Genomic DNA, 25367 nt, shown 5'->3' with positions numbered 1-25367 from the left:
TCTTAGACTATTACAATAGTAATTTTTATAATTCATAAAGATTGCAGGGGCGTAGCAAGGGGGTGCAGAGGGGGGATTTCCTCTGGGGGGGGCAAGCTTCAAGGGACAAACTGAAGGAATTATCTATCACAATCAGGGGCACTAGGAAGACACATTGTCCCCAGGCATTGACAACCTTAGCTACTCAACTGAAAGATTGACTACCTGCATATAATGGGGGCATAATTATAACACTTTTGCCCCAGGCATAGGATTGCCTAGTTCCAGTTCTGATATCCTCTTATGTTTTCCACATTTTTGAATGAGCATGCTCATATCCAATTTGCTAAGGCATATCAGCATATTCCTCCCACCTCAAAAAGCAGATGATATCACAAGATGAGTGAAGTCATGTAACTACTTCAATGTCTTATTATGGGTTATTTTAATTTGCCTCTAATTTATTGGAGCAAATGGGAAGGAAACTTGACATTGGAACAAAATTTTTAATTCAACTAGATGATTGCTATTTGTATCAACATGTTAGGGAAAGTACTAGGGAAAAGAATATTCTAGACCTCATCATCACCCATGAACCAGATGACATAATAGGGTTGAAGTACAGGAACCAGTAGCAGGAGTTCCACAGTGGACAATGAGAGAGAGAGAGAGAGAGAGAGAGAGAGAGAGAGAGAGAGAGAGGTAGCAGTAGTTAAAGGCAAAGGAATGTATTATAATTTCAGAAAAGGAAATTACGATGCCTTAAGGCAGAAGTTCCCAGTTCATGGCGCCCCTAGGCCAAAAGAAATACTTAACACAGTGGTTTTCGACCATATAATAATCTGATTGTGTGTGTGTGTGTGTGTGTGTGTGTGTGTGTGTGTGTGTGTAATATTAAAAATATATATGTTATATGATAGTTATTTTAATAATTTATTTATAAACAAAATTACAATTCACATTGCAAATTATATATACTTATATAATAATTTTATTATTTATATAGAGGTACTAAATAAACATCAATTATAGATCACTACAAAATTAAAAAGATATGGTACAATGGATACTGTACACCGTTTTATAATGAAATAAATATATAAATTTAAAAAAATAAATAATAATAATAAGTTTAAGTAACTTAATCCCAAATTACACGGCACCCCCGGAATGTTGTTGAGTCACCCTTGTGTGTTGTGGCACCCCACACAAGGGTTTAAAACCACTGCCTTAAGGTGTTACATGGCCTCTGTTAACTGGGTAGATATCGCACAGAGAGTGAATACAATTGCTTATGATGTACCTGTAAAACATTAATTACAGAAGCTTTAAATGCATATATACCATTAAAAAAAATGCTCCACAAGGAAGATTCCAAGTTGGATGAATAATGAAATTGCCATATTACTTGGGCAGAAAAAGATGGCATGGAAAAGTTACAGAGCAATAAAAAGTACTGAAGCCTGTGACAGTTACAAAGTGATCTGTAATAAAGTAAGGCTCCTGGGGTTGATAGTAATCTTAATGGTGAGGCTAATTATGAGAGCATCACTGGACTCAGGAGTGATTCTATTGGATTGGAAAAGTGCCAATGTATCTCCAATACATAAGAGCAGTTCTAAGAGTGAAGTGGGAAATTACCCTCCAGTCAATCTAACTTCAGTAGTAAGGAAAATCATGGAGGCAATGATCAAGGGGGTGGAATTCAGGATCATTTAGATAGAAATGGAATTCTGAAGGATACTTAGCATGGTTTTGTAAAGGGAAAATCATGTTTAACTAATCTGGTTAGCTATTTTGACAGGGTCACTCAAGAGCTGGATTTAGGGAATAATTTTGATGTTGTTTATTTGGATTTCAGCAAAGCCTTTGACTCAGTCCCACATGAGTGGTTACTTTATAAGCTGAAACAGGTTGGAATCAAAGGGAAAATCTTTAGATGGATAGCAGGATGGCTTCAGGGCAGAAGGCAGAGGGTTGGAATAAATGGTTATTCCTTAGGTTAGTGTGATGTAAGAAGCAGGGTTCCCCAAGGATCAGTATTAGGACCACTGTTGTATTTGATTTTTATAATTGACATCGATGAAGGGGTAGAAGGCGTGATGTCTAAATTTGCAGATGATGTAAAGATTGGTAGAGTAGTTACTGTTCACTGCCAAGCAGAGCTTCTTCAGAGTGACCTAGATAGACTTCAGGGAATGTCAGAAGAATGGAAGTTATGCTCTAATCCAGCAAAGTGATATCACAAGATGAGTGAAGTCATGTAACTACTTCAATGTCTTATTATGAGTATTACACCTGGGGAACAGTAACCCCAAAGTAACTTATACACTTGGTGGAGTTTAACTGAAGCCAGTAGTGGAAGAAAGGGACTTGGGTGTTATAATATGGTATGATAATGAAGTTCTCCGAGCATTGTAGACAGGTTGCACAGAAGGCACATGGCATCCTGCGATTTATCGAGCGTTTGCTAGTAGATATAAGGACATCATAATCCCATTATATAAGGCTATTGTTAGACCACACTTGGAATACTGTGTTCAAGTATGGAGACCACACCTAAAGAAAAACATTGAGCCTCTTGAAAGGTTCCAAAGACAGGTAACTTGCCTGGTGAGATCGGCAGAAGGGCATCGAAATGTGGAAAGACTGAATACGTGGGTTGCAGAGCTTGGAAAATAGACATTTTAGAGGCGACTTGATTGAGGTTTTTAAGGCTCTGAGAGGTAAAAGTAAATTGAATGAGGATGAAATTTTCTCAGTTATAAATGATTCTAGAACTAGGGGCCATAAATTCAAGTTACAGGGGGGAAATTTTTAGACTGGATTGCAGGAAGTTTTATTTTAGCCAGTGAGTTATAAATTACTGGAATAGGTTACCTACATGGTGGTAGAGGCTGACAGTTTGGGGAATTTCAGAGGTTAGCTGGATAATTCAGAGGTTAGCTGGAACCTACAGGAGGAGGGGAAATGTATAGGTTGTGTATTTCCTTTTCTTTTATTAATTATTTTTTTTTTTCAGTTCTTCTTATTATTATTATTGGGTGAAGGAGACTCAGCCACCCCAGGTGATAGGAATAAAAGAACATAGGAAAAGAGATTCCTATGGTGGAGTGTGCTTTTTTGCAGCTGTCCCACACTGGCCTTGGGGTTACCCTACTTGCCAGTGTCAGCATCCCACACCATGCCAGCTAGGGAAAGCTACAGCATAGTTGTCAGCTTGGATAACCATGATACCCCCGGAGGACCTACATAGCCATCAGTCTATCCAGTGAAGAGGTTAAGATAGAACATGCAATTAATAATAACTTTCATTCATAGAGTTTTACTTTTTATAGTTTTTTCTTACACTCTCTATTTTCTTTTATATATTAGATTAGATATCGATCAGTGTGTTTCGACAGGTGTGACTTTTACGTAGAAAAGATTTGGCTTACTCCGTCATACCTCTACATATTACGTAGAAAAGCATTGCGTAGTGGTTGGCGAGCAAAGTGAGCAGCAGGCGGAGCCCTCTAGTTATTATTATTATTTTTTTTTTCTGGCCAGTGCAGCATAAGTCATAGGCTTCCTTGTGACCATTGCTAATAATAGTACTTTTATTCCAGCAGGGAGAAAAAAATTCCCAAATTGAAGAAAACAGTTCACTTATTTGCCAAAAAAAAAAAATAATAATAAATATAATAAATAATGTACATAGTGGGTTGCATTTCAGGTTCGTTAAATTTTTTTCTTAAATTAATGGAATTTTTTTTTCCTTTTGCTGTGATAGAAGTGAAAAGTACGTTTAGTTATCTTCTTTATAAAGATATAACTTTATAGAACACTTAATAAACTCTGTAGTTTTATGTTCTGGCTTCATATATTTTTTAAATCTCTCTCTCTCTCTCTCTCTCTCTCTCTCTCTCTGTAATATCTCATCAAAAGTGACCATATTCACGAGCCTTACATAATAGTTCATGTTCATAATAGTTCTGTGAAGCATGAACAGACTCTAAAGCTAACAGTTCAACTTTAAAAACCACATTTAATCTCTTAATTTCTTTTTTCCATACAAACTTTATGGAAAAAAGAAAATTTCTGGATTTCTATTTCAATTTTAATGAAATTTTGGATGGTATGACAAAACTTTCTAAAAGAATTAAATATAAAATTTCATGAATATTTGTCCTTTGAGAGTAGTTGTTGCCTGTATTTGGACATATGGAGACTGTGTCCATCCACTGTGTGACAATAGGCACTTATGCATAAAATTCCATTTTATTTGATGATAAAATTATTCTGTTGTATTATCATCATTAAAGGTTTTATTAGTTATTTCACCTCTTTTCCTGATTTCGAGAGGTGTGGGTTTGAATCTTGCTAGAGAAATTCTTTAAGGCATCTGCAATCAGAGCTACAGGTAGTCAATCTCAACCTAAGGTGCCAATGCACTATCAAATTAACTATAAGCACATTTACAGAATACGATGTAGCAGGAAAGTGACAGGTTATATTTAAATGTTTTTATTAGTTATGCAGTGAACTTGCCTTCCTAAAAAAAAAAAAAAAAAAAAAAAAAAGCTAGAAGTTCTCTTGAAAATAGTATGATTTTCATTTTTTTTTAACGTCACCACCTTTCTTGATAACTAGTGAGATTGTATATTGCAGTGGGTGGGGATGAATTTGCACAGTGGTTAGAATTGAATACAGCAAAGAGAAAAAGTTGTTCCAGGCAAAGGTTGCATGGTACAAATGGAACAGAATTGACATTTAAAAAGAGGGCTGAAACAAGGTGACATAGTTTCACACAGACTCTTCAGAGAAATTCTTTAAGACACGTTTTGAGAACTTGATTGGGAGGAAATAGCCATTACCATTCTTGATCAAAAATCACTTAGAAGATCCAGAAGAACTGGAACCAATGCTTAAATATTTAAAAAAGAGAAAGTGCAAAAATTGGCCTAACCATTAATTTAATAAAAACAACTATCATGACTAATGGCAACAAAAGCTGTCCACTGCACAAAAAGGAGTTTCTATTAATTTTGGTTAAGGCAGGTATAATGAATATACCTAACTTGACCAAATTTTCCTTTCAGGAACTTGAAATAGAAAGCAAATAAGAATGTCTGGAAGAAATACTGGATACCTTCCTTTCAGAAACTTGAAATAGAAAGCAAATAAAGATTGCCTGGAAGAAAAACTAGACACCATTCACTTCTGAATATCAAAACATTAAATGATGCAAGATGCCTGTGGTGCCTTTGCAAGTTTTTCTTTTTGAATGTATGTTTATGCATATGTTCGCAGGGAGAAAAACTTGCAAACATATGGAGCTCAAAGTCTGGTCACTTACAAAGGAGCAAGAAAAATAAAAAGAATTTGTCAGAGCCATGCAGGAAAGCATGTTGAACCTATCAAGAAAAGACAAAATTGAGAAGAAAAACTGGAATTGAAGATGTCACCACATCCAAATGCATGAAATGGAATTGGATAGGATATGCAATGAAAAAAATGATAATAATTGGAGCAGAATAACCACGGGCTGTGGATACCAACAGATGGATACAGAAAAGGAAGATAGAGAATGAGATGGAGAGATGAAATTAGGAAATTCACAGGAATTGATTGGCCATCAGTAGTCAAAGTGAAAAGAAAATGGAGCATTTTGGAAGAAGCCTTTGCTGAGCAGTGGGACGCTAATAGTTACAATTTCAACCACTGGTAGAGAAAACTTAATCACCCACTGCCATCATGATTTGCCTTGTATTCTTCTGTTTTGGTTGATATCAATTGGCTAAAATCTTTGTTCTTTTGAGGTCAAAGAGATGCGTGCTGCTACATTACTCAGATCCATGGCAGTTTGCAAATATACCCAAACAAAAATAGTGGGGTTTTTTTTTTTTTTTTGAAAGTGTCTTCAAATCTGGGCAATGCACCTGGTGAGATAGATCCATATAAGTGCAAAGAATTTGAATATGTGGGCTAGGAAACTAGACAGACCTCAGAGGATATTTGATTGTAATTTCACTCTGAGAGGTGAAAGTAAAATAAATTAGGGAAAAAACTTAACTTCTAAATGATTCTAGAATTAGGGACCATAAATTTAAATTACAGAAGAAGAGATTTAGACCAGATTGCAGGAAGTTTTCTTTTAGTCAGCTAGTTGCCTTCATGGGTTATTGAGGCTCACAGCTTGAAACTGTGAATTTCACTTGAAACTGTGAGTGTTATTTCACTCAAAGGTCGGCTGGATAGATATCTACGTTAGGAGGAGTCAAATAGTTAGTTTATTTTATTGTTTATTATTTAAATTTTTTTTTTGGCTGGTGCAGCAAAATCTAGGGCTTCCTTGCACCATATGGCTATACTAATATCCTGATATAGTGATTACACCGAGCAGCTTGAAGTGGCCAAGCATGGTGTCTTAATGGGACTATTTAAATTGTGTAATTGAAGGAAAAAATTCAGAGGAATTGCAAATATATTCACTTATTATTAAAAATCTGCTTACAGATCTACTCACTTAATTAAAAATTTGAACAATCAAAATTTAACGGGGCGCCTCTTTAATCTTAAAGGAATATGGATTTTATCCATGGATTCCCACCAAATTAGAAGAGTATGTGGAGTCATACATTATCCAGAACCTTTCTCCCTTCCTTAAATCTTGTTGAATGGGACTAAAGTTTCCATCTGTGCTGTATTTTATTATAGGGACAGATGTGGTGATATTACTAAGACAAACAAAGAAAACAGTAAGTTGCAATACAAATACAGCAAATTTCTTTTCTTTTAAAGGCTAGGCTTTGTGTTTATTATTCATTTACAAAAAAAAAAAGTGGTGTTCATTCTTTGGTTTGGGGGCAGAGAGTTTTGTTATACTTTGGTGTTTAGTGTTTTCTTGGTTTACACATTTGCTCTCTCTTGTTTTTAATGGAATGTAATGTAGCTTTCAACCTTATCATAGTTGACTGCAGATGAACACATGTTCTAAATGCAGGTAACTCAACAATGATGATAATAATGTTACCTCTTCTCTACCTTTGCCTCTATCATCCCCCATGAACAGCTGCACTTTACAGCTGTTCTGGCTGGCAGAAATACTTGTCACATTTAACTATATTTTGTGTATAATAGTGCTTTTGTATAGTATTACACTGTACTTGGTGCATGGCTTTAGGTGCTCATGTGCCACAAAAACCAAATTCAAATCAAAGTACACATAAGGCTTAGTTAAATCTCTTTTTAGTGCATTTTTTCTGCAAGTTATCCTCCTTTAGTACTAAAGAAATCCAAGATCATACTGCTTTGAAATGTATGCAAGTTAATATTTTATCCAGAAAGAATACCCAGAAATAAATTAAAAAAAGCTTGTATTATTTCACTCAAAGCAGCTTAACACGAAAACATGACCAGACATTTTATATTGAATGCGTTTATCATTTTTTCCAGAATTAAGGTGAATTTAAAGTTTATTTTTACATAATATTGCAGAATGGGAGCTCATTACATTCATAGGGTTGTAATGTGTAATAGAAGAGAAATTCTGCTCTTTAAAGAACAATAACAAAACAGAGCAAATGTATAAAGAAAGGAAATGCTAACTAACATCACGCGAACATTTTTGCCTGCCAGCTTATTTACTTATTTTATATTAACTTATATGGCTAACATCTATAAAATTGTCAATTTTTGTTATTTCTACCTAACTTGTTTGGTAATTTATGTGTGTATAAATTGCCTAAAAATAATATAATATATATTAGGCTAGAAATAGTAATTAAATTTTATTTCTTTAGATAATGAGCTGAAGCAATTAAGAGAACAGAGCCCTTTAGATCAGATGATGAAACAATTGGAAAAAGAAAGGGATAAAACTCGCATGTTATCAGAAAAGTTACACGAAAAGGAAAACAAGGAATTTGCTGGGAGCAGATCTCCAAGGTAGAAAAACATATTTTATTTTTTATGGCTATGTCATCACTTAATGACATTAGATGAAACAAACATTTTCATTGCAGTAGAATAAAATTAGCTTTTGTAATCATTTCAGAAATTATCTTCCCCTCCCTCCCCCAAACAATAGCAAGTTGCTAATGTAATGACAATTTTGTTTTTTGTTCATTGAATCCAAAGCCAATTATGATTAATCATATTTGAAATAAGAATGAATAATTAAGGACTATTGCTTCTACAGGAACTGTTAAAAATTACATAAAATATATAAAAAATATACATATGTACAGAATTATATTTAGAGATACCATATATTTGAAAATAATTATTTAAGATTTCTGCTTTTGTTCAACTCACATCTAGCTGTAGTTTTGTCTTCTGAATAACCAGTCACACTGAGAATTAGGAGTTAAGCGTATATTTTACTGATATAAGAAATTATACCATAAACAGTCTGCTCACTGATATTAAATGCAACTGTAATAGATTTTACTGTTCAATAATCACATTTGTTGTTGTAGTCACAATACCATTCATATTTGTTTTGAAATTAATTTCTTAATAGTCAATTAACACATACCATTTATTACCAAAAAGTGATGTACTGCTGTAAATACAGAATAATGAAATTAAACCATTTAAAACTTAATTGATTTCATTAATCTAACCAAATATAATATGTTGAAATTAACGTCAGTAACTATGAACTGAGCACCTCAGCTTACAAAAAAACTGATCAGCACCTTGTCATCTTTTAACTTTTAGTCAAATCATCAGTGGCAAAAATGGATATTATTAAAGGTTAGCTCTCAGGACACATAGAATATGCTCCCCGACACTCTAGGTCAATAACTTAATACCCCTCGTGTATACTAATGAAAGGGTGGCACCCAGCCTTGCAGCTATTTCCACCTATATAATCTGTAGGCACAGAATTCCATATTACAGCCTGAAATGTATGTGTGTCTCTGTGATGTGTGTAAAGTCAGGCCTCTCTGCCACCAAGGAGCAGCCACCACCTGTGCAGATGCACCCGGTTCCCGTCCCTACTAACATTGTCTGTACAAAGAATGTACTAAAAATCCCGCACTCACCGGTAGTGGTGCAAAACCTGTGGGTGCCAGCAAAATCCCATTCATAGTTTACCCAATCCTGTGAGCCTGCATAAAAAAAAAATTATCCCACACTCAAACAGTAGGGGGGAAAAAAAAAAAAAAACTGCCTGAGTGCCAGCAAAAGAAAAAGAAAAAAAAATCTGTACAGTACATTTACAATCAATCAGTACTTATCATAATTAATAATTCCCTTCTCTTTTTCAATACAGATTTAGCAAACTTATACCTGTTAACACCCACAGGATATTTATATTCATTACTCATATAAAAATCAGATATTTACTTTTTTAATTCCCCCCCCTTATAGTTTTCATATACGGGACAGTCATAAAGAATGTGATTCCAGGATTCCAAACAATTACAAAAACATGATGGGTTGGCTGCTGATCCAGAACTAAACAGCTTACTGTTAAAAGATCTGTGACCAGTTAAAAAAAAAAAAAAAGTCTCAATTTCATGGAAAAACCACTTAGCAACTTTGATTCCACACTTATCTGATTTCAGGGACAAACAATCTAGTTACAGCTCCAGTGTCATTTGAGTTCCACCTATCCTGCCACCTTTCAATTAAGAGGTTCATAATAATCTTTTTGGCCTGTGGTATACCTATAGATGGATATCACTAGTAATATCCATGAATGTTAAGCTTCTGCCTTTCCTCAAATAATAAGAAAAAGCTCTGTAGGCAATATACAAGTCCAGAGGTATCACCCCAGCTAAAACCTGTACAGCATTTGTTGATACTGTTTTACAGAATTTAAATAAGGCTAAGATCATCGTCCTCTGTACAGACAAAAGCTTTTGCTTAAATTTAACAATAGCTACTCTATTATACCACACATTTGCACCATATGCTATTATAGGCAGAAAAACTGCTTTATAATACAATGTTAAAACCTTTTTGAGGTCCCACTCAGATCTACTTATTTTTGACACTGCAGATGAAAATTTTTTGACCTTATTACTCATAGATGTCAAATGTGGCAAAAAAGATAACCAACTGTCAAAAATTATTCCTAAGTGCTTAGTGACCTCCACCATTGGAATTTGTTTACCTTCCAATAAGACCCTTGGGGGTCTACCTGGATCCAATCTACCTTTAAAAACCATCATAACAGTTTTATTTGGAGAAATTAACCTATACAGTCTTGCCCATGAGACTAAACTCTCCATTACAATCTTAGCATTTATTTCTAACATCAGTCTGGACCTACCTAGCAAACAGATAACCAAATCATTTGCATATGCTATCCTTTTGCAAAAATCAAACTTCTCCTGTAACCTTAAATTTAGGACAAGGTTTCAAAGAAGAGGCCTCAGGACAGAGCTCTGTGGACAACCTCTTGAAACCTGCTTACTATAGCTAAGATGGTGTGAATATACAATTACCTGTTTATTTATTAAATAATTTCTAACTAAACTATATAAATGTTTAGGGAAATGTAAATTTCTTAGGGAATACAATATGCTTCAGTGTGAAAAGCACCTTCAAAATCAATATACAGAATTAGTACATATTTGGATTTGGCTGTCTGTATACAATTTAACAATTCACCAGCAGCATCTTCAGCAGATAGACCTTTCACAAACCACTGTAAACTAATATTATGTCTAATCATTCATCCATTCATTAAGTTTCATTTGAATTAAACGCTCAAAAAGCTTTCCCAAATTCGGAAGTAATGAGATTGGTCTCTACTCTCTGGTATCAGTTATCTGTTTGCCAGGTTTATGAAGCAACTTCAACAAGCTACTTTCCAAAATCCTGGAAATGTACTGTAAATATAACACCTATTAAACATGTTTAATATGTATTGAGAAAATCTTTCAACCATTTTAATTATTGCATTTTTCTCAATGAGATCAATCCCAGGGGTCTTATTCACATTTAATTTCCTACAAATATCCTTTAATTCTGTCAAAATATATAGCTCAAATTCAACAGGACAAGAGTAATTACAATTATCTTGTCTAATCCTGCATTTGTTCAATATTATCATTATCAGCATCATCTTCTGGAAACTAAAAATGAATAATTGTACTAACTGTAGAAATCCAATCAATAGATTCCACCTGCTCACTAATAACTGCTAAAAAAGAAAAAAAAAAAAAAAAAAAAAGAATGATACTGTATTTTATCATTAGTAAGTTTGTAGACAAAACCCCAGGGATCTGAATTGCCAGTTTCATTTACCAATTTCTGCCTGGATTTAATTTTTTGATCTAAAATTAATTTTTTATACAAATTCCTCTTATTTTTATACACCTCCCTAAAAAAAAAATCTTATTTCCCCTATTCTCCTAAATCTGTGTTTCTGAAAAATTTTTCTTACATGAAATATCTCATTTCTTAAAAGTATACAATTCAGTTGACCACCAAGGAACAATTTTGGATCTATTTTTTGTTTTCTTTTTAGCTGATTTTGATGAAGCATTTATAACAAGGCTCTGAATAAAAAAAGAATACTCCACTGCACTCATTGTTAACATTAGCATTAAGGAAACTATTTAACTGGAACCTAAGAGATTCCACAAATCTACTCCAATTATTACACTTATACTGATGTTTAGATGGTTCTGACAGATAGTTGGGAAAATTAATATGATAATTATCTAGTCTCATTTTAAACACAATAGATCTATGGTCACTAGTTGTATATGAGGACTTTAACATCCAACCACAACACTTTTGAGAAATACCATGGTTCACTACAGTGACATCAATATTAGATTGTCCATAAGTATTATCAAATGTTGTTAAATCACTTGGTTCATTTAAAATAACTAAATCATGAGAAAAAATATCTTCAATTAAAAGGCCTCTAGTATCACTAGAATCACAGTGCCACAAACAAAACCTGGCATTGACTTCCATAGTGATAACCACATTATAACTACCAACAGTTCTCATAACTAGTTCTAAAAGTAACAAAGAGTCTTCAATATTTTTACTTGGTGGACAATACAAAGAAACTACATAGAAGGATATGAACATATTAGCAACATGAACACATGTTAACTTTTCTGTACAAAGGCCTGCAATCATAGTTACATTAATCTTTTTAACATGGTCTGTGCTTGTTAACAGGAGAGATCGCTTCTACAGGGATGGGATACACTTAAATAGAAAGGGTGCAAGAATATTTGCTGATGCTATTGAGGCAGTGTTAGGTGGGTCAGAAAACTGCTAGCTTGGGGAGGATTCACAGACTAAAAGGTTAAAAGTAGCAGCAGGCAGAGGTGAAGGTGATTCTTGCACTACTTCTGTTAGAATAAGCAACAGCCTGGAGTGAGGGGTGCTGGGGTTTCAGGCACTGATTGCAGTCATCATGAAACAGGTGGGTATATGGGATGCGTTAGGGTAACTAAGAATAAGAATAGGTGCATATATACTTGCATGTATACCAATGCTAGAAGTATAGAAAATAAATTTGATGAATTTGAAGATATTGTTGGGATATCAGAGATTTGGTGTCACACAGATATTAGGAATGTAGAATTGGAATTTGGGGAATACAATGTGTACAGAAAGGATAGACAGGATAGGAAGAGAGGAGGAGGAGGATGCTGTTAAATAAGAAGAACATAAAATCAAAAGAAGTGCATCCAGATTTTTTTGATGGACAGTGCATTGTAGAATCAGTTTGGTGTGACATAAGCATTGCGAAAGCAAAAATAAGAGTAGGAGTGTTTTATAGGCCTAATGACTCGAATGAGTACAATGAACAATTGTACAGAGAAATAGAGTGGACTAGTAAATCAGATTGTCTTATAAAGGGGGATTTGAACTTCCTAGATATTGACTGGAACTTGTGGGTTGGTCACTTGCACACTAGTAAGACTTTTGTGGACTAATTGCATGATTGTTTTCTGCAGCAGCAGCAGCATGTTCGAGAGGCAACCAGAGAGGGTAATACTCTTGATCTGGTTATCAGCAGTGATCATTCGTGTATTAAGAATTTGCAGTTAAAGGAACCACTAGGTGGCAGTGATCAGTATTGATGTGGAATTTACTTAAGGATATAATTATCGTCAGGGGTAAAGGAAGAGGTTTTTGCTTCCGTAAAGGTGACTACAGTGGTCTCAGACAGTTTTTAAATTCTGTACAGTGGGATCAACTGATGATGTTACCAACTGCAAATTCTAAGTGGGAAGCATTCAAGGAATTAATCGTAGAAGCTACTAAACGTTTCATACCTATTAAGAAATGTTGTTCAAGGTTTAGGCCTAAATGGTTGTCAAATGAATTAGAGACTTGTGGCAGAGAAGAAAAATGCATGGGATGCTTATAAATTATCAGGCGACACAGAAGCCTATGGCAGATATAAGCTAGTCTGTAATCAAGTCACAAAGGAGGTAAGGGAAGCGAAGGCAGATTACGATAAATCTTTGGCAAAGGATGCTAAGAAAAACAGCAAGGATTTTTTTACTTATGTAAACTCTAAAAGGAAGGTGATGAATCAGATTGGTCCACTTGATATTGATGGTTCGACTGTTGATGATCCTGCTCAGATAGCAAACAATCTGAATGAGTATTTTGCCTCTACATTCACGCATGAGGAGTTAAGGATTGAAAATGCCAGAAGGTTATCAAATTGTAGCAGGGTGCTTAATGATTTTGTAATAACTGAGAGCAAAGTGGAGGGGAAATTGTTGAAGTTAAACATAAGAAAGGCACCTGGGGTGGATCTATCCAATTATATTAAAGGAGGTGGCAAACCAACTAAGCAAAACCTTAGCCATAATTATGAGAGCATCCTTGGACATAGAGGAGGTCCCCACAGACTGGAGATGTGCAAATGTGTCCCCAATTCACAAAGTGGGATCAAAGGGTGACACGAGTAATCACAGACCAGTTAGTTTAACTTCTGCTCTGGGTAAAATAATGGAGTCACTGGTTAAAGATCCATTGCAGGATCATCTAGACAAGACTGCAGCAATAATTCAGACACAGCATGGGTTTGTTAAGGAAAAGCCTTGACTGACAAATTTGATTGGATATTATGGTGTGGTTATAAAGGAACTGGATGCAAAAAATTATTTTGATATCATATACTTTGATTTCAGAACAGCTTTTGACACTGTTGCACATGGAAGACTACTGTAAAAATTAGAGCAGAATGGTATTAAGGGTAAGTTGCTACAATGGATAAAAGGATGGTTAAGTGGGAGAAGACAGAAGATAGTAATCAATGGGTGCTGCTCTTCATTAGCTAATGTTATTAGTGGAGTCCCACAGGGTTCGGTGTTGGGTCCTCTGTTGTTTTGTATATTTATCAATGTTAATGATGAAGGTATATCAGGCTTGGTGTTGAAGTTTGCAGATGATACAAAGGTTGGCAGGGTTGTTAATGACAGCAATGGCAGTGTGCTACTGCAACAGGATCTAGATAATTTTGGGCAGATGGGCTAAGAAGTGGCAACTGAAGTTTAACCTTGACAAATGCAAAGTACTGCATTTGGGTAGAAGTAACCCCAAGAAGATCCTATTGGAAACGTACCAATTGTGTGGTACTACACTTAAGGTGGTAGAAAATGAAAAAGACCTGGGAGTAATCGTGCAGTCAGATATGATATACAGGAATTTTGTTAGCAGGGAAAATTAGGTGATTGTCCCTCTGTATAAGGCAATGGTCAGGCCACACCTTGAGTACTGCATACAGGTCTGGAGGCCCCATTTTAGGAAGGATGTAGATTTGCTTGAGCATGTGCATTGAAGGGCAACAAGATTGGTGAGGGAAATGAAGGGATCCTCTTACCAAGAGAGGCTTAAGTTCTGCAAATTGCAGTGGCTGGAGACTAGGTGATCTGATTGTGGTGTATAAGGCCTTGAATGGTTTGAACATGCTGAATTCTGATGGGATTCTTCCACTTGTTCAGATTACCAATCTTAGGGGACATAAATTCAAATTGAGGAAAGACAGCTGTAGAAAGACGTGTGGAAATTTGCCTCATTTAGATGGAATGTTTGTGCGAATTTTTTTTTTGGTTGATGCTACATAAGCTCATAAGCTTTCTTTCTTGAATTACATGCCACAATTACTATTACTATTTGCCTGTTAAATACTACGATAGCTGATTGAATGCTACTGAGGATCCTATTGGAAAACCTAGGATACTAATTATATCATCCCTCTTGAGTGAATATGGCTTCTGCGAACATAAAATGTCAACCTCCTTCTCAAGTGATATAGTACTCTAGCCTGAGCCAACACCAATCTAGATCTCTGTGCATTCAGCTGCAGAAAATTTAAAGTACCACCATTACTTACTTCAAAAGAATTACTAGAATCACTGGAGTTGTCCATAGACTTCACCTATCCATCATGTTCATGCGCCCTGGATATCTGGAATGCCCTCTTATATTTGTGGCATTAATATCTCTAATAGAATGGTCATATGTTCTCCCACGTCTTTTATAATTATGGAGACTTGTTTTTAAATTTTCATTCACAAAAAACATGACCTCCCTCAGCACAATGCCCACATGATACAGATTTATGTAAGCAATATTGTGCTGAGTGACCATAGCCAAGACATTTGAAACATTTCACTACAACTGTAAATCTCCTAAACTTATGGGATGTAAAACCTAAAAATATTCTATCTGAACTTCAAATTTTTAAAAAGAGGTGGTATAAAACCCACTGCCCAGTTAGAAGTTTTGTTCTTATTGCTGATTTTAAATCTGATAGTTACCTTCTTTGACATCCTGTTCAGAATAACCATAATCTTTTAAAATTTTTACTATATAAGTCCTTCACAAAATCATCAGAAAGCATATCCTTAGATATATCATAAATCAGTATCGTAGGATTTGTAAATTTGGGCTTACCAAATTTAATGCCTTTAGCATTAAGTGTTTCAGACTTGTAGATTTTTTTTAAATCTGTACTTCTGGCAGTTTCAATAATCACACCCTTATTTCTAATTGATTTCAAATTACGGACTTTAATATCAGTTCTCTTTCTGTAAGACATTTATTACCACCTCCTGGCTAGAAGATACCTTGTTACCCTCTTCTACTCTAAGAATAACGGTATTTTGTTGTTTAGTGGCATTCCCTCCCCTGCTTTTTACCATATTTTTGTTGTTCAGAGAATTCTAGATTATTAAGATATATCCTGCCATCAACGTCTTCTAAATTAAAATCCCTGGCTTCACAAAAACCTCTAACTTTATCTGCGTACGTAATTTATTCACTACCTACAGCTGGGAATGGCTTACCTCTCATTAACTCATCAAATGGTCAATGATATACATAGAAATACAAATTAGCCCTAATTTGTATTTCTTCAATTTTTGCGTTCAACCTTTTGTTAGCCATTATGTACACTGTAGTTTGACCTCTATATCCACTCACTTGTCTAGAACATAATTGGAGGCAGCTTTCGTGACTTTATTCCCTTCGTTAGTCATATAGTCCACAATTTTTTTTTAGTTTGGTAAACAATTCATATATAGTTGAAACATTCCCATACCGACTCCTCTGTTTTTGAATACTGCCCACTATTATGTCACTCTTACGTGCATTAATTCTTATACTTTTCCTTCCTTGTTTTCCATACAAACTGGCAATATCTAAATATAACTCCTATTCTGGGGATTCCAGAATCCCAGTAAGTTTTTGCTGAAAACAAGGAATGTCTTTTTCAAAACCTCCTTCCCCTGCTTGTACTTCCTGTTCGCAGATAGAAACTTGTTGAGGTAAATCAGCCTCACTATGTATTTGATTTACACTATCTATAAGGCTCAAATCTGGATTCTGAACCATTTGTGGAACTACTGGAATTCTAATTAGGAGTAACCCCTGAATTAACATTGACTTTAACTTTTTTACCCTTCAAGTTACTTGCTTTCTATAACCTTCTTAGAACTGTCTACATGAAGTCTACGGACTCTAAACGGCAAGGGGGGGAGGAAGTGTCATCTTCCTTTCTCACCCTACTTGTTTTCCTGTGAGATTTATTTTCCATAATATTCCACTCTTAAGAACAGCAACAAATAAATGCAACACATTCCATCTTAGTACTACTGTATATACTTGTCCTGTACAATTGTATTTTCCAACTACGTCGATGATCCAAGATCACACTTACAAATCCATTCGCAATAATTCTTGAAACCAGGAAATGTTAATTCTAAAGTCTGCAGTACTTCTTACCTTTAAAACCCGAAGTCTGCAACAGAACATCACTCAAACACAATCAGATATTATTCAATTTGTGAAACAAAGATTAAACACTTTAAAATGGCTGCCAAAATGTCACCAAAGCTGCAACACACAAGTAGTATTATTAATATAATTAAAACAATTACTAAATTTAAATGTTAAACTTTTAAGTAACACTAACAAACTCAGACAAATGTACACAAGTCAGCTATAAGGAGCTGAAAGCTGCAGCAAAACGAGAAGTTGATTTGCTGTTTACTGGAAGAAACCAAAGTATTCTAATAACTTAATACCTTAATACAGGTGGGCAGCCTCCGGCCTGTGAACATGTGTAATCCAGCTCATGTTCGTTTTCAAAATGTATGTAATAAACAGCCCGCCAAAGAATATATATCATGAAATTATGTTTATTGTAATTTTTATTATATTTGCTGTTATTAAACTGTTTTTGACATTTTGATTGTGTAACATCTATGAATCATTTGAATTTGTGTCATATGTCATGACTTGAGTAAGCAATAGTGTTGCGAAATATTAAGCAAGCATAGCTTCTGACAACACTGGTAAGCTGGTAAATTTTTCAGCATTTTGAAAAATTTGCATCAAGAGTTCGAAGACAGATTCATCAATTTTGCAGATAGAAGAGACATTCTTTGAAATATTTTCATCGCTATTCAATTCCCTGATATTAACAAAATTCCAGATAAATATCAAATGGAAATATTGGAAATGCAAGAAAAAAGAGAATTGAAAATGAAATTTTTGTAATTATCTCAACACGAATTTTATAGAAATTTGAACCAAAAAGAATTTCCACAGGTGATAGATAATGCAGAGCAAATTCTGTCATTATTTGGAAGCACATACAGTTATCAAAAATGACCTTTATAAAATCCAAGAACAGGTCCCAAATTTCTGACTTAAATTTAGAAAATACTCTATACATTGCTACGACAAATATTGATTCACTGATTAAAAATAAACAGTATCAAATCTCTCATTAAATATTATAAAAATAAAACTGCAATTTTTGTTACTGCAATTGTATTTGCATTTGTATTTTGTTACTATAATTGTATTTTTGTAATTTTATCTTGAATTTGTATTTTGTTTTTCTTATTAATAAAATTAATTGTATATATGAGTATATATAAATATTACAATAAATAAAATAAAACTGTTTATGACAATTTTTCATTATACACCATTTTAATAATCCTAGAAATAATTCTAAAAATTGTGGGGGGGAAAAAAAAAATTTGGTTCGGCTGTACCTCACAGGCATTTTATTTGCCCGCCATTTATAAAGGTTGCCCACCCCTGCCATAAGATCTATTGTTAAGAAAAATTAGAGAGGTTGTTGAATAGGGTAATAACTCTGATTCGTTTTCCGTTCTACTCTGGCGTTGGTAATGCCGTTAACTGGATAGCAAAATGACACAGTGTTGATGTTCATTTCACTGGATGTATAAAATCTTAAATAACTTCATTTTTCTGACACGCTAAAAAAGTTGAAAAACAAAGCCTGGGGGATATTCCGCTGATATCCCACCACAGCCAATCACATAACATTTAAATACACATGCACTAAAGCATGTTATATCAATGTCAGAGCAGAAAGGAATCTTGGATCCATTTTACATCTTCTTTTAATCAGGTGACCAGCTCTAAGGTGGTCTGGGAAAAAGTGTGGAAAATGAAGGGAAAGTACACTGCACACCCATAATTGGTCCTGGAATATAATGGATGTATTATTGCAGACTTAATTGCAATAGCCAACCCTCTTTGGGAAACATTTTCTAAAATCTCAGCAACATCATCTTACTCCCCAGAGTTTCTGGTCCTTAAACACAAATCTGAAAAACAGGCCCTTAATTTTACAACAAAGGTTGTTTACCCATATAATGAGCCATTTGCCATGCATGAGCTGAAACAGAATTTGTCCTTAAGAAGGTTACTGCTGTTGGGCAGGATGATATCCATTATGAAATATCAAATTCCTTTCAGAATTCATGCACCAACTGTTCTTCCTATACAACAGAATCTTCCTTGAAGAGCAGTTTCTGGACACCTGACACAAGGCAATTATTCTTGCTTTTGCTAAGCTAAGCAAGGATCCTAAACGTCCAACAAATTACCATTCTATTGCCCTGAATAGATACTTGTGTAAATTATTGGAGAGAATAGTCAGTGTTCATCTTTATGGGACTTGAAATCAAATAACCTTTTCTCCTGAACTCAATGTGCCTTCTGAAAGAACAGGTCTACTTTGGACCACTTAATTAGAACAGAAACATCTGTTCAAGATGCTTTCCTCAAAAGCTAGCATCTGGGGTCAATCTTCTTTTATATGGTAAAAGCGTATGACACAACTTGGAGATTTGGTATTTTAAAAGATCTGACTGAGGATGTAAAAGATCTTTAAATCCTCAGTCTTAGAGGTCACTTTCCTGTTTTTATTAAAAGCTTTTTATTTTCTTGTTTTTTCTAAGTTCAAGTAGGATCCAGCCTCTCTCATGCTCCTTTTTCCAAGAGGAGGGAGTACTGAAAGATCTGTGTTAAGTGTTATGCTTTTTGCCATTAAAGATACCAAATAACTTCCTCCAACCTTAAAAAGCACACTCTATGTTGATGAATTCAGTATTTTTTTCTTGGTCATGCAACAAGAGAATTAGATAACTTCAACAAGCTATTGATTGCCTTAACTCCTGGGCAATGGTTTCAGGTTCTCATCAGAAAAGACACCATTTGTGCCATTTTTTTTTGTTGCAAGCGTAACCTTCACCCTGAACCTGAATTCAGACCAAGACAAAGCAACATTCCAGTAGTAGTGGAGACGAAATTTTTGGGGCTCATATTTGAAAAAAATTTGGCATTTCTCCATCATATCCATCACCTATGCACTAGAAGGCTGAACTTCTCTGTGCTCTCTCTTCTACCTTTTGGGGGTGCACTTTACTTATGTATCATGCATTTGTGTGAACAAAATTAGATTATGGATGTCAAGTGTATGGATCTGCCAGGAATAGCATCTTTTGGTGGCTTCATCTCATTCACCAGTAGGCTATCTGTCCTTTTAATGGTGTGTTTAGATCATATCCTGTCCAAAGTCTGTATGTTGAAGTAAATGAACAATCCTTGTCATTTTGACAAAAAACAGTTGTCTCTACAGTATGCTTTTAAGCTGAACTCCCTGCCAGACCATATGGACATACATTTTTGGGCCAAAAGGGGAAAATATTTACAACATGCATCACACTGCCAGCCCTCCATTCGGTTATGTGTCCAGGGTCTACTCAGAGAGCTGAACATCACTGTAGATAAGGTTGCTCTATCACCAAAGCAGCCCCTTCCATCCTGGCATGCTTAAATACCAGTATGTGACTTCTCCTTAAGAAGTGGATGAAGTTTGATGCCCCATCTACTTTCAGCTCTATTCAGAACACCTAACTGAACATTTTGACCTCTTTCCAGTTCAAACTGATGGCTCAGGGTCAGAATCATGTGGGATCTGCTGCTATCCCTCTGAATGCAGTGTATGTACACTGCAGAGTTGCATGCTATAGAGTTAGCCTTGGGTCACGTAAGAACCAAACAACAGCATCGGTTTATTGTATATACCGATTCTTTGAGTTCACTACAAGCTCTGTTAGTGATGAGGTACACCATTCATCCAACCTGTTCTAGATTCAGCAGATGGTACTCTCTCTCTCTCTCTCTCTCTCTCTCTCTCTCTCTCTCTCTCTCTCTCTCTCTCTCTCTCTCTCTCTCTCTCTCTCTCTCTCTCTCTCTCTCTCTCTCTCTCACACACAAGGTGAATTTAATATCTGCTTCTACTGGATCCTTAGCCAAATCATTACCGGAAATGATTTGGCTGATGCTGGAGCAGCCCTAATGAATAATCCTGTCCTGTCAGTCCCCTATGCAGACTATAGCCAAATAATCTGTAATTAGATATATTTGCAGTGGCAAGACTTGTGGCAAATTATATCATGTTAAGCCTGTAATCAAACCATGGCAGTCTAGTCTGTGCAGGGATTGTAAGGAGGAAGTTGTTCTTGCTCAGCTCCACACAGTACATAGTCATCTGACACATTCTTTCTGCTGAGGGCTGATGACTTTCCTATAATAGTAGTAATAGTATTTGCCATATAATACAAGGAAGCCACACGCTTTTGCTGCACTGACAATAGCCAAATAATCTGTAATTAGATATATTTGCAGTGGCAAGACTTGTGGCCAATTATATCATGTTAAGCCTGTAATCAAACCATGGCAGTCTAGTCTATGCAGGGATTGTAAGGAGGAAGTTGTTCTTGCTCAGCTCCACACAGTACATAGTCATCTGACACATTCGTTCTGCTGAGGGCTGATGACTTTCCTATAATAGTAGTAATAGTATTTGCCATATAATACAAGGAAGCTACACGCTTTTTCTGCACTGACAAAAAAAAAAAAAAAAAACCCCTGATCAAGTAGATAAGAAAACACAAATTAAATGCTTCCCTCCTCACACAGGTAAGTATCTTTGAATTTATTCAAACTGTCAGCCTCAATTACCTGCGGGGGAAGCTTGTTCCAGCTACCAATGGCTTGCTGGCTAAAAGAAAACTTCCTACAATCTAACTAAACCTCAAGCCTTGTAATTTGAACTTATGACCCCTAATTCTGTAATTGTTTAGAACATAGTATTAATTGTCATGTGCCTGTGGGATCCCCCAACTCCGCCAATGTTTAGAATTGTTTAGAACAGTAAGTAAGTGTAAGTGTGTTTAGGGTTAAGCAGCACCAGGGGTTCCCCCATCTCCACGTAGTTTACATTGTGGTGTGTTACAGTATGCTGTGAATGCCAGAGATTTAAAAGTGTGTGGGTCTCGGATCGTTTAGTGTCATGTACCATTGTTCTTCTGGTCATTTAGCCGCTAAACCCCAATTGGGGCCCAACGTTGCCCCACTTATGCCCCTGTGGAGGCAGACCAGGAACCCAGTAGCTTATATGCACTCTGGCAGGTCCTGCCACCTAATTTCCTGAGATTTTGGTGGCTAGGACCTTAAAAATAAAAAGGGGGGGGGGGGAAGCACTTAAGTTTAGAAAAGCCAGGAGAGGTTAATATGGTTCAGTTTTCAGTTTAGAAATCATTAATTTTGATTAGTTATGTGGGGTTTACAGTGGCATATTAGTCAGAGTAGGGGGAAGAAACTGAAGACTTAAGACAGAAGTATGGGAGTCAATAGGGAAGGCAACCCCCAGGTAGTCAGTAAGGCATGCCCATGCCTCACCAGGCGAAATATATGGGGTGGTAGGGAAGGGAGGAAACAGGAAGACCATCTCCTCCTCCTCCCTGCCAGGGATAGGAAAAAAAGGTACCAGGCAAGGGAGCTGGTAGAGATCGCCATTTGGCTACATGGCAGTGAGGCTGCATCAGTCATAGTGTTGTCATAAGATCATGTCCGGTAGTAGAGTCACTCGTGGGACAGTGTCCCATCCAAGTTGAATGTCTGTTTTTGGTTCTCTATCTTCATTCAGTATATTTGTCAGTTTCACTTAGGTCTCATATTTGTTGGTACAAAGGCAGGGTTTCTTGGTAGACAGCTAGTAGCTTCCACATAATTTTCATTCCAGGGTGTGTCCTAAAGGATGTTTTGATTTGTTTTCTGGCTGGTTGTCTTTCACTCCTGGTGTATTGTGTATAGCGTTCTCCTTCTTGAGAAGAGTTCTCGAGCGAAGTTGGTCAGGGCTCTGTATTCCTCCTCCTCCTCTGAATCCAGTAGGTGAAACTCTTGCCTTCTGGGGAGGTATCTTATACTCGTGATTAGAATGCACCTGAGATCCTTGTATTGTGGACAGTTGTACATGAGGTGTTCCCAGGTTTCGATCTCTCCTCATGTACAGCATGGGTCCTCTACAAGGGCGAAGTCCATTAACTTTGCGTTAAAGGGGCCATGTCCAGTTAGCAAGTATGTTGTTTGCAACCTCGGAGCAACCTCGGAAAGAACCAAGTAGGCGATTTTGGATAGATTTTTTCAAGTTGCGGTAAGAACTTGTGGGTGATTGCTCCTGTGGTTGTTTCTGCCCACCTGTCCTGCCACACCTGCAGCAGGTGAGACTGAAGCCGGATCTTTTCTGCCTTATGGTTGTTTGTTGGGTCTATTGTAAATTCCAGGAAAGTGGTGGTTTTTCCCTTAGATAAATAGTAGAGGAGTCCTGTTCTTGCGATTTCAAGATCAAGTGGAAGTACTGCTGCTGTCACCTGAAGTGCTGGGTTACTCACCATTCTGCAAACGCGGGTGGTAGTGAGGAGGATGGTGCATTGAATTGCATCCAGGGTTCTTTTATTTACGACCAAAGCAGTTTTGTCATACCAGATTGCTGAAGCGTATGTAATTATTGGGAGGAAGGTTGTCTTGTAGTATAAGGCTAGGGTACGCTTTTTGAGACCCCAGTCTCGCCTTGTGACCCTAGCTACCATGGCAGATTAGTTTCTGATCTTTTGTCTTAGGAATTTGAGATGTGGTTGGAAGGATAAGTTATTGTCTAGTATGACACCCAGGTGTTTTAGTTGACTAGCAAACTTGATAGTTGTCCCATCAATCTTAATCTGGGGTGGTCGTCTCAGTTGCAGGGTTCCTTTGAGCAGCGCCGACAATGTCTTTGTCGGTGAAATTGTTAAGAAATTCTACTTGGCCCACTGTTGGAGTATCTGCAGGGCCTGATTAGCTAGGATTTCCAATTGGGCTCTGGAGTTTGTTTGCATTGTCAAAATCAGATCATCTGCGAAGGCCTGCACTCCCACTGCGCCTAGGTCCATTCTCAAGAACTCATCAAATACCAAGTTCCAGAGGAGTGGACCCAATACACAGAGGATGTCCCCTGTGGACATCCTCTGTGTACTGTTCTTGCGATCTTTTTGTATGGAGTGTTTATCTCAATTTTTCTTTGTGAGAGATAGGTTTCGATGACTTTATAGAGGTTGATGGGTACTTTAGCTTTCCTGAGTCTGCCCAAGATGCTCAGCCACCAGATTGAGTCAAACGCCCCGCAAAGTCAATCGATATTACAAGGAAATATTTGTTGTCACATTCTCTGACCTTGTTAATTAGGTTTCTGAGGGCTTCTGTTGTGGAGGATCCCAGTTTAAATCCAAACTGATTCCCAGCTAGGAGGCCAGCTGCTTCGTAGTGTTGGAGGATTCGTTTGTGCAGTAGCCTCTCAAATAATTTGCTAACTACTGAAAGAAGTGCGATGGGCCTGTAGGATTTTGGGCGCTCTGATTTCTTAGTCGGACTCTTGATGATAAGTTTGATGTTGGCCGTTTTCCATTTTGTTGGGAATTTCCCTACCTCTAGGCATCTGTTGAACAGGGTCAATAGAAGTTGTGGTGTATATTCTATTACTTTTTTAAGTATTTCGAGTTCTATCATGTCTAGGCCGGGACATTTTCTCTTTCTTATCCGGGCGGCAACAGTACTGAGCTCCTCCATGGGGAAGGGGGGCTCCATGATCTGTGTATTGTAGTTCAGGTTTTCTTGACAGAGATGATTTTGTTTCTGTAGAGTTGGGACTGCCGGTTCCTTGAATATGGCAGTCAAGATGTTGTCCACCGATTGTTCCCAAGTTGTTGTCATTTGACCTTGTGGGGTTCGTGTGGTAGTCACAACCCCCCCCCCCCTAAGGAGTTTGTTGGTAATAACCCTGTAGACTGTTCCCCAAGGGTCATCATTTCCAGTTGTTGTTACTAAACATTCCCAAGTTCGTTCCTTACTTTTCTGGATACTGTCTGTGTATCGGTTTCTGGCTTCCCTATAATGTTGCCTGAGGGCTTCCACTTCGGCTTCTGGCCACGTCCTGCGCGGTCGTTGAAACTCCTTTCTTCTTTTGGTTACCACTTTGCAGAAGGCACTGATTTCCGGAGTCCACCAGGGGTTAGCTTTCGGGTTCTTTTTGATAGCTTCGTTGCTTGTATCTGTGATTATTTTAGTTGTCTTATCTTGCAGTACGTCTGGTTTGGCTTGCGCTTCTAAACTTCAGATTGTGTTCCGCTGCTTCATTCAGTAGGTTTCTGAAGAGCTCCCAGTTGGCACTGGTGATAGCATATCTGTTTTTCATCTGCTTGGCTAGTGTTCTTGTTAGGACTCTTGTTATCTTGTAGGTTATGATC

General features: G+C 36.6%; 1 protein-coding gene across 1 annotated transcript in view; it reads left to right on the top strand.

Annotated features, from left to right (window-relative positions):
* The window catches only part of LOC150086858 (uncharacterized), a 195536-nt gene that overhangs the window by 59594 nt on the left and 110575 nt on the right, over positions 1-25367 (top strand). The window contains exon 4 of the mRNA XM_090372301.1: positions 7764-7908. Within this exon, the coding sequence (XP_090228427.1) occupies positions 7764-7908 (145 nt within the window). The remainder of the gene's footprint in view (positions 1-7763; positions 7909-25367) is intronic.

The sequence above is a fragment of the Mastigoproctus giganteus genome, chromosome 4, assembly GCF_048544385.1.
Source record: "Mastigoproctus giganteus isolate SK-2022 chromosome 4, ASM4854438v1, whole genome shotgun sequence".
Lineage (NCBI taxonomy): Eukaryota > Metazoa > Arthropoda > Arachnida > Uropygi > Thelyphonidae > Mastigoproctus > Mastigoproctus giganteus.
The sequence above is the reverse complement of the archived record's forward strand: the minus strand, read 5'-3'. Positions and strand labels throughout refer to the sequence as shown.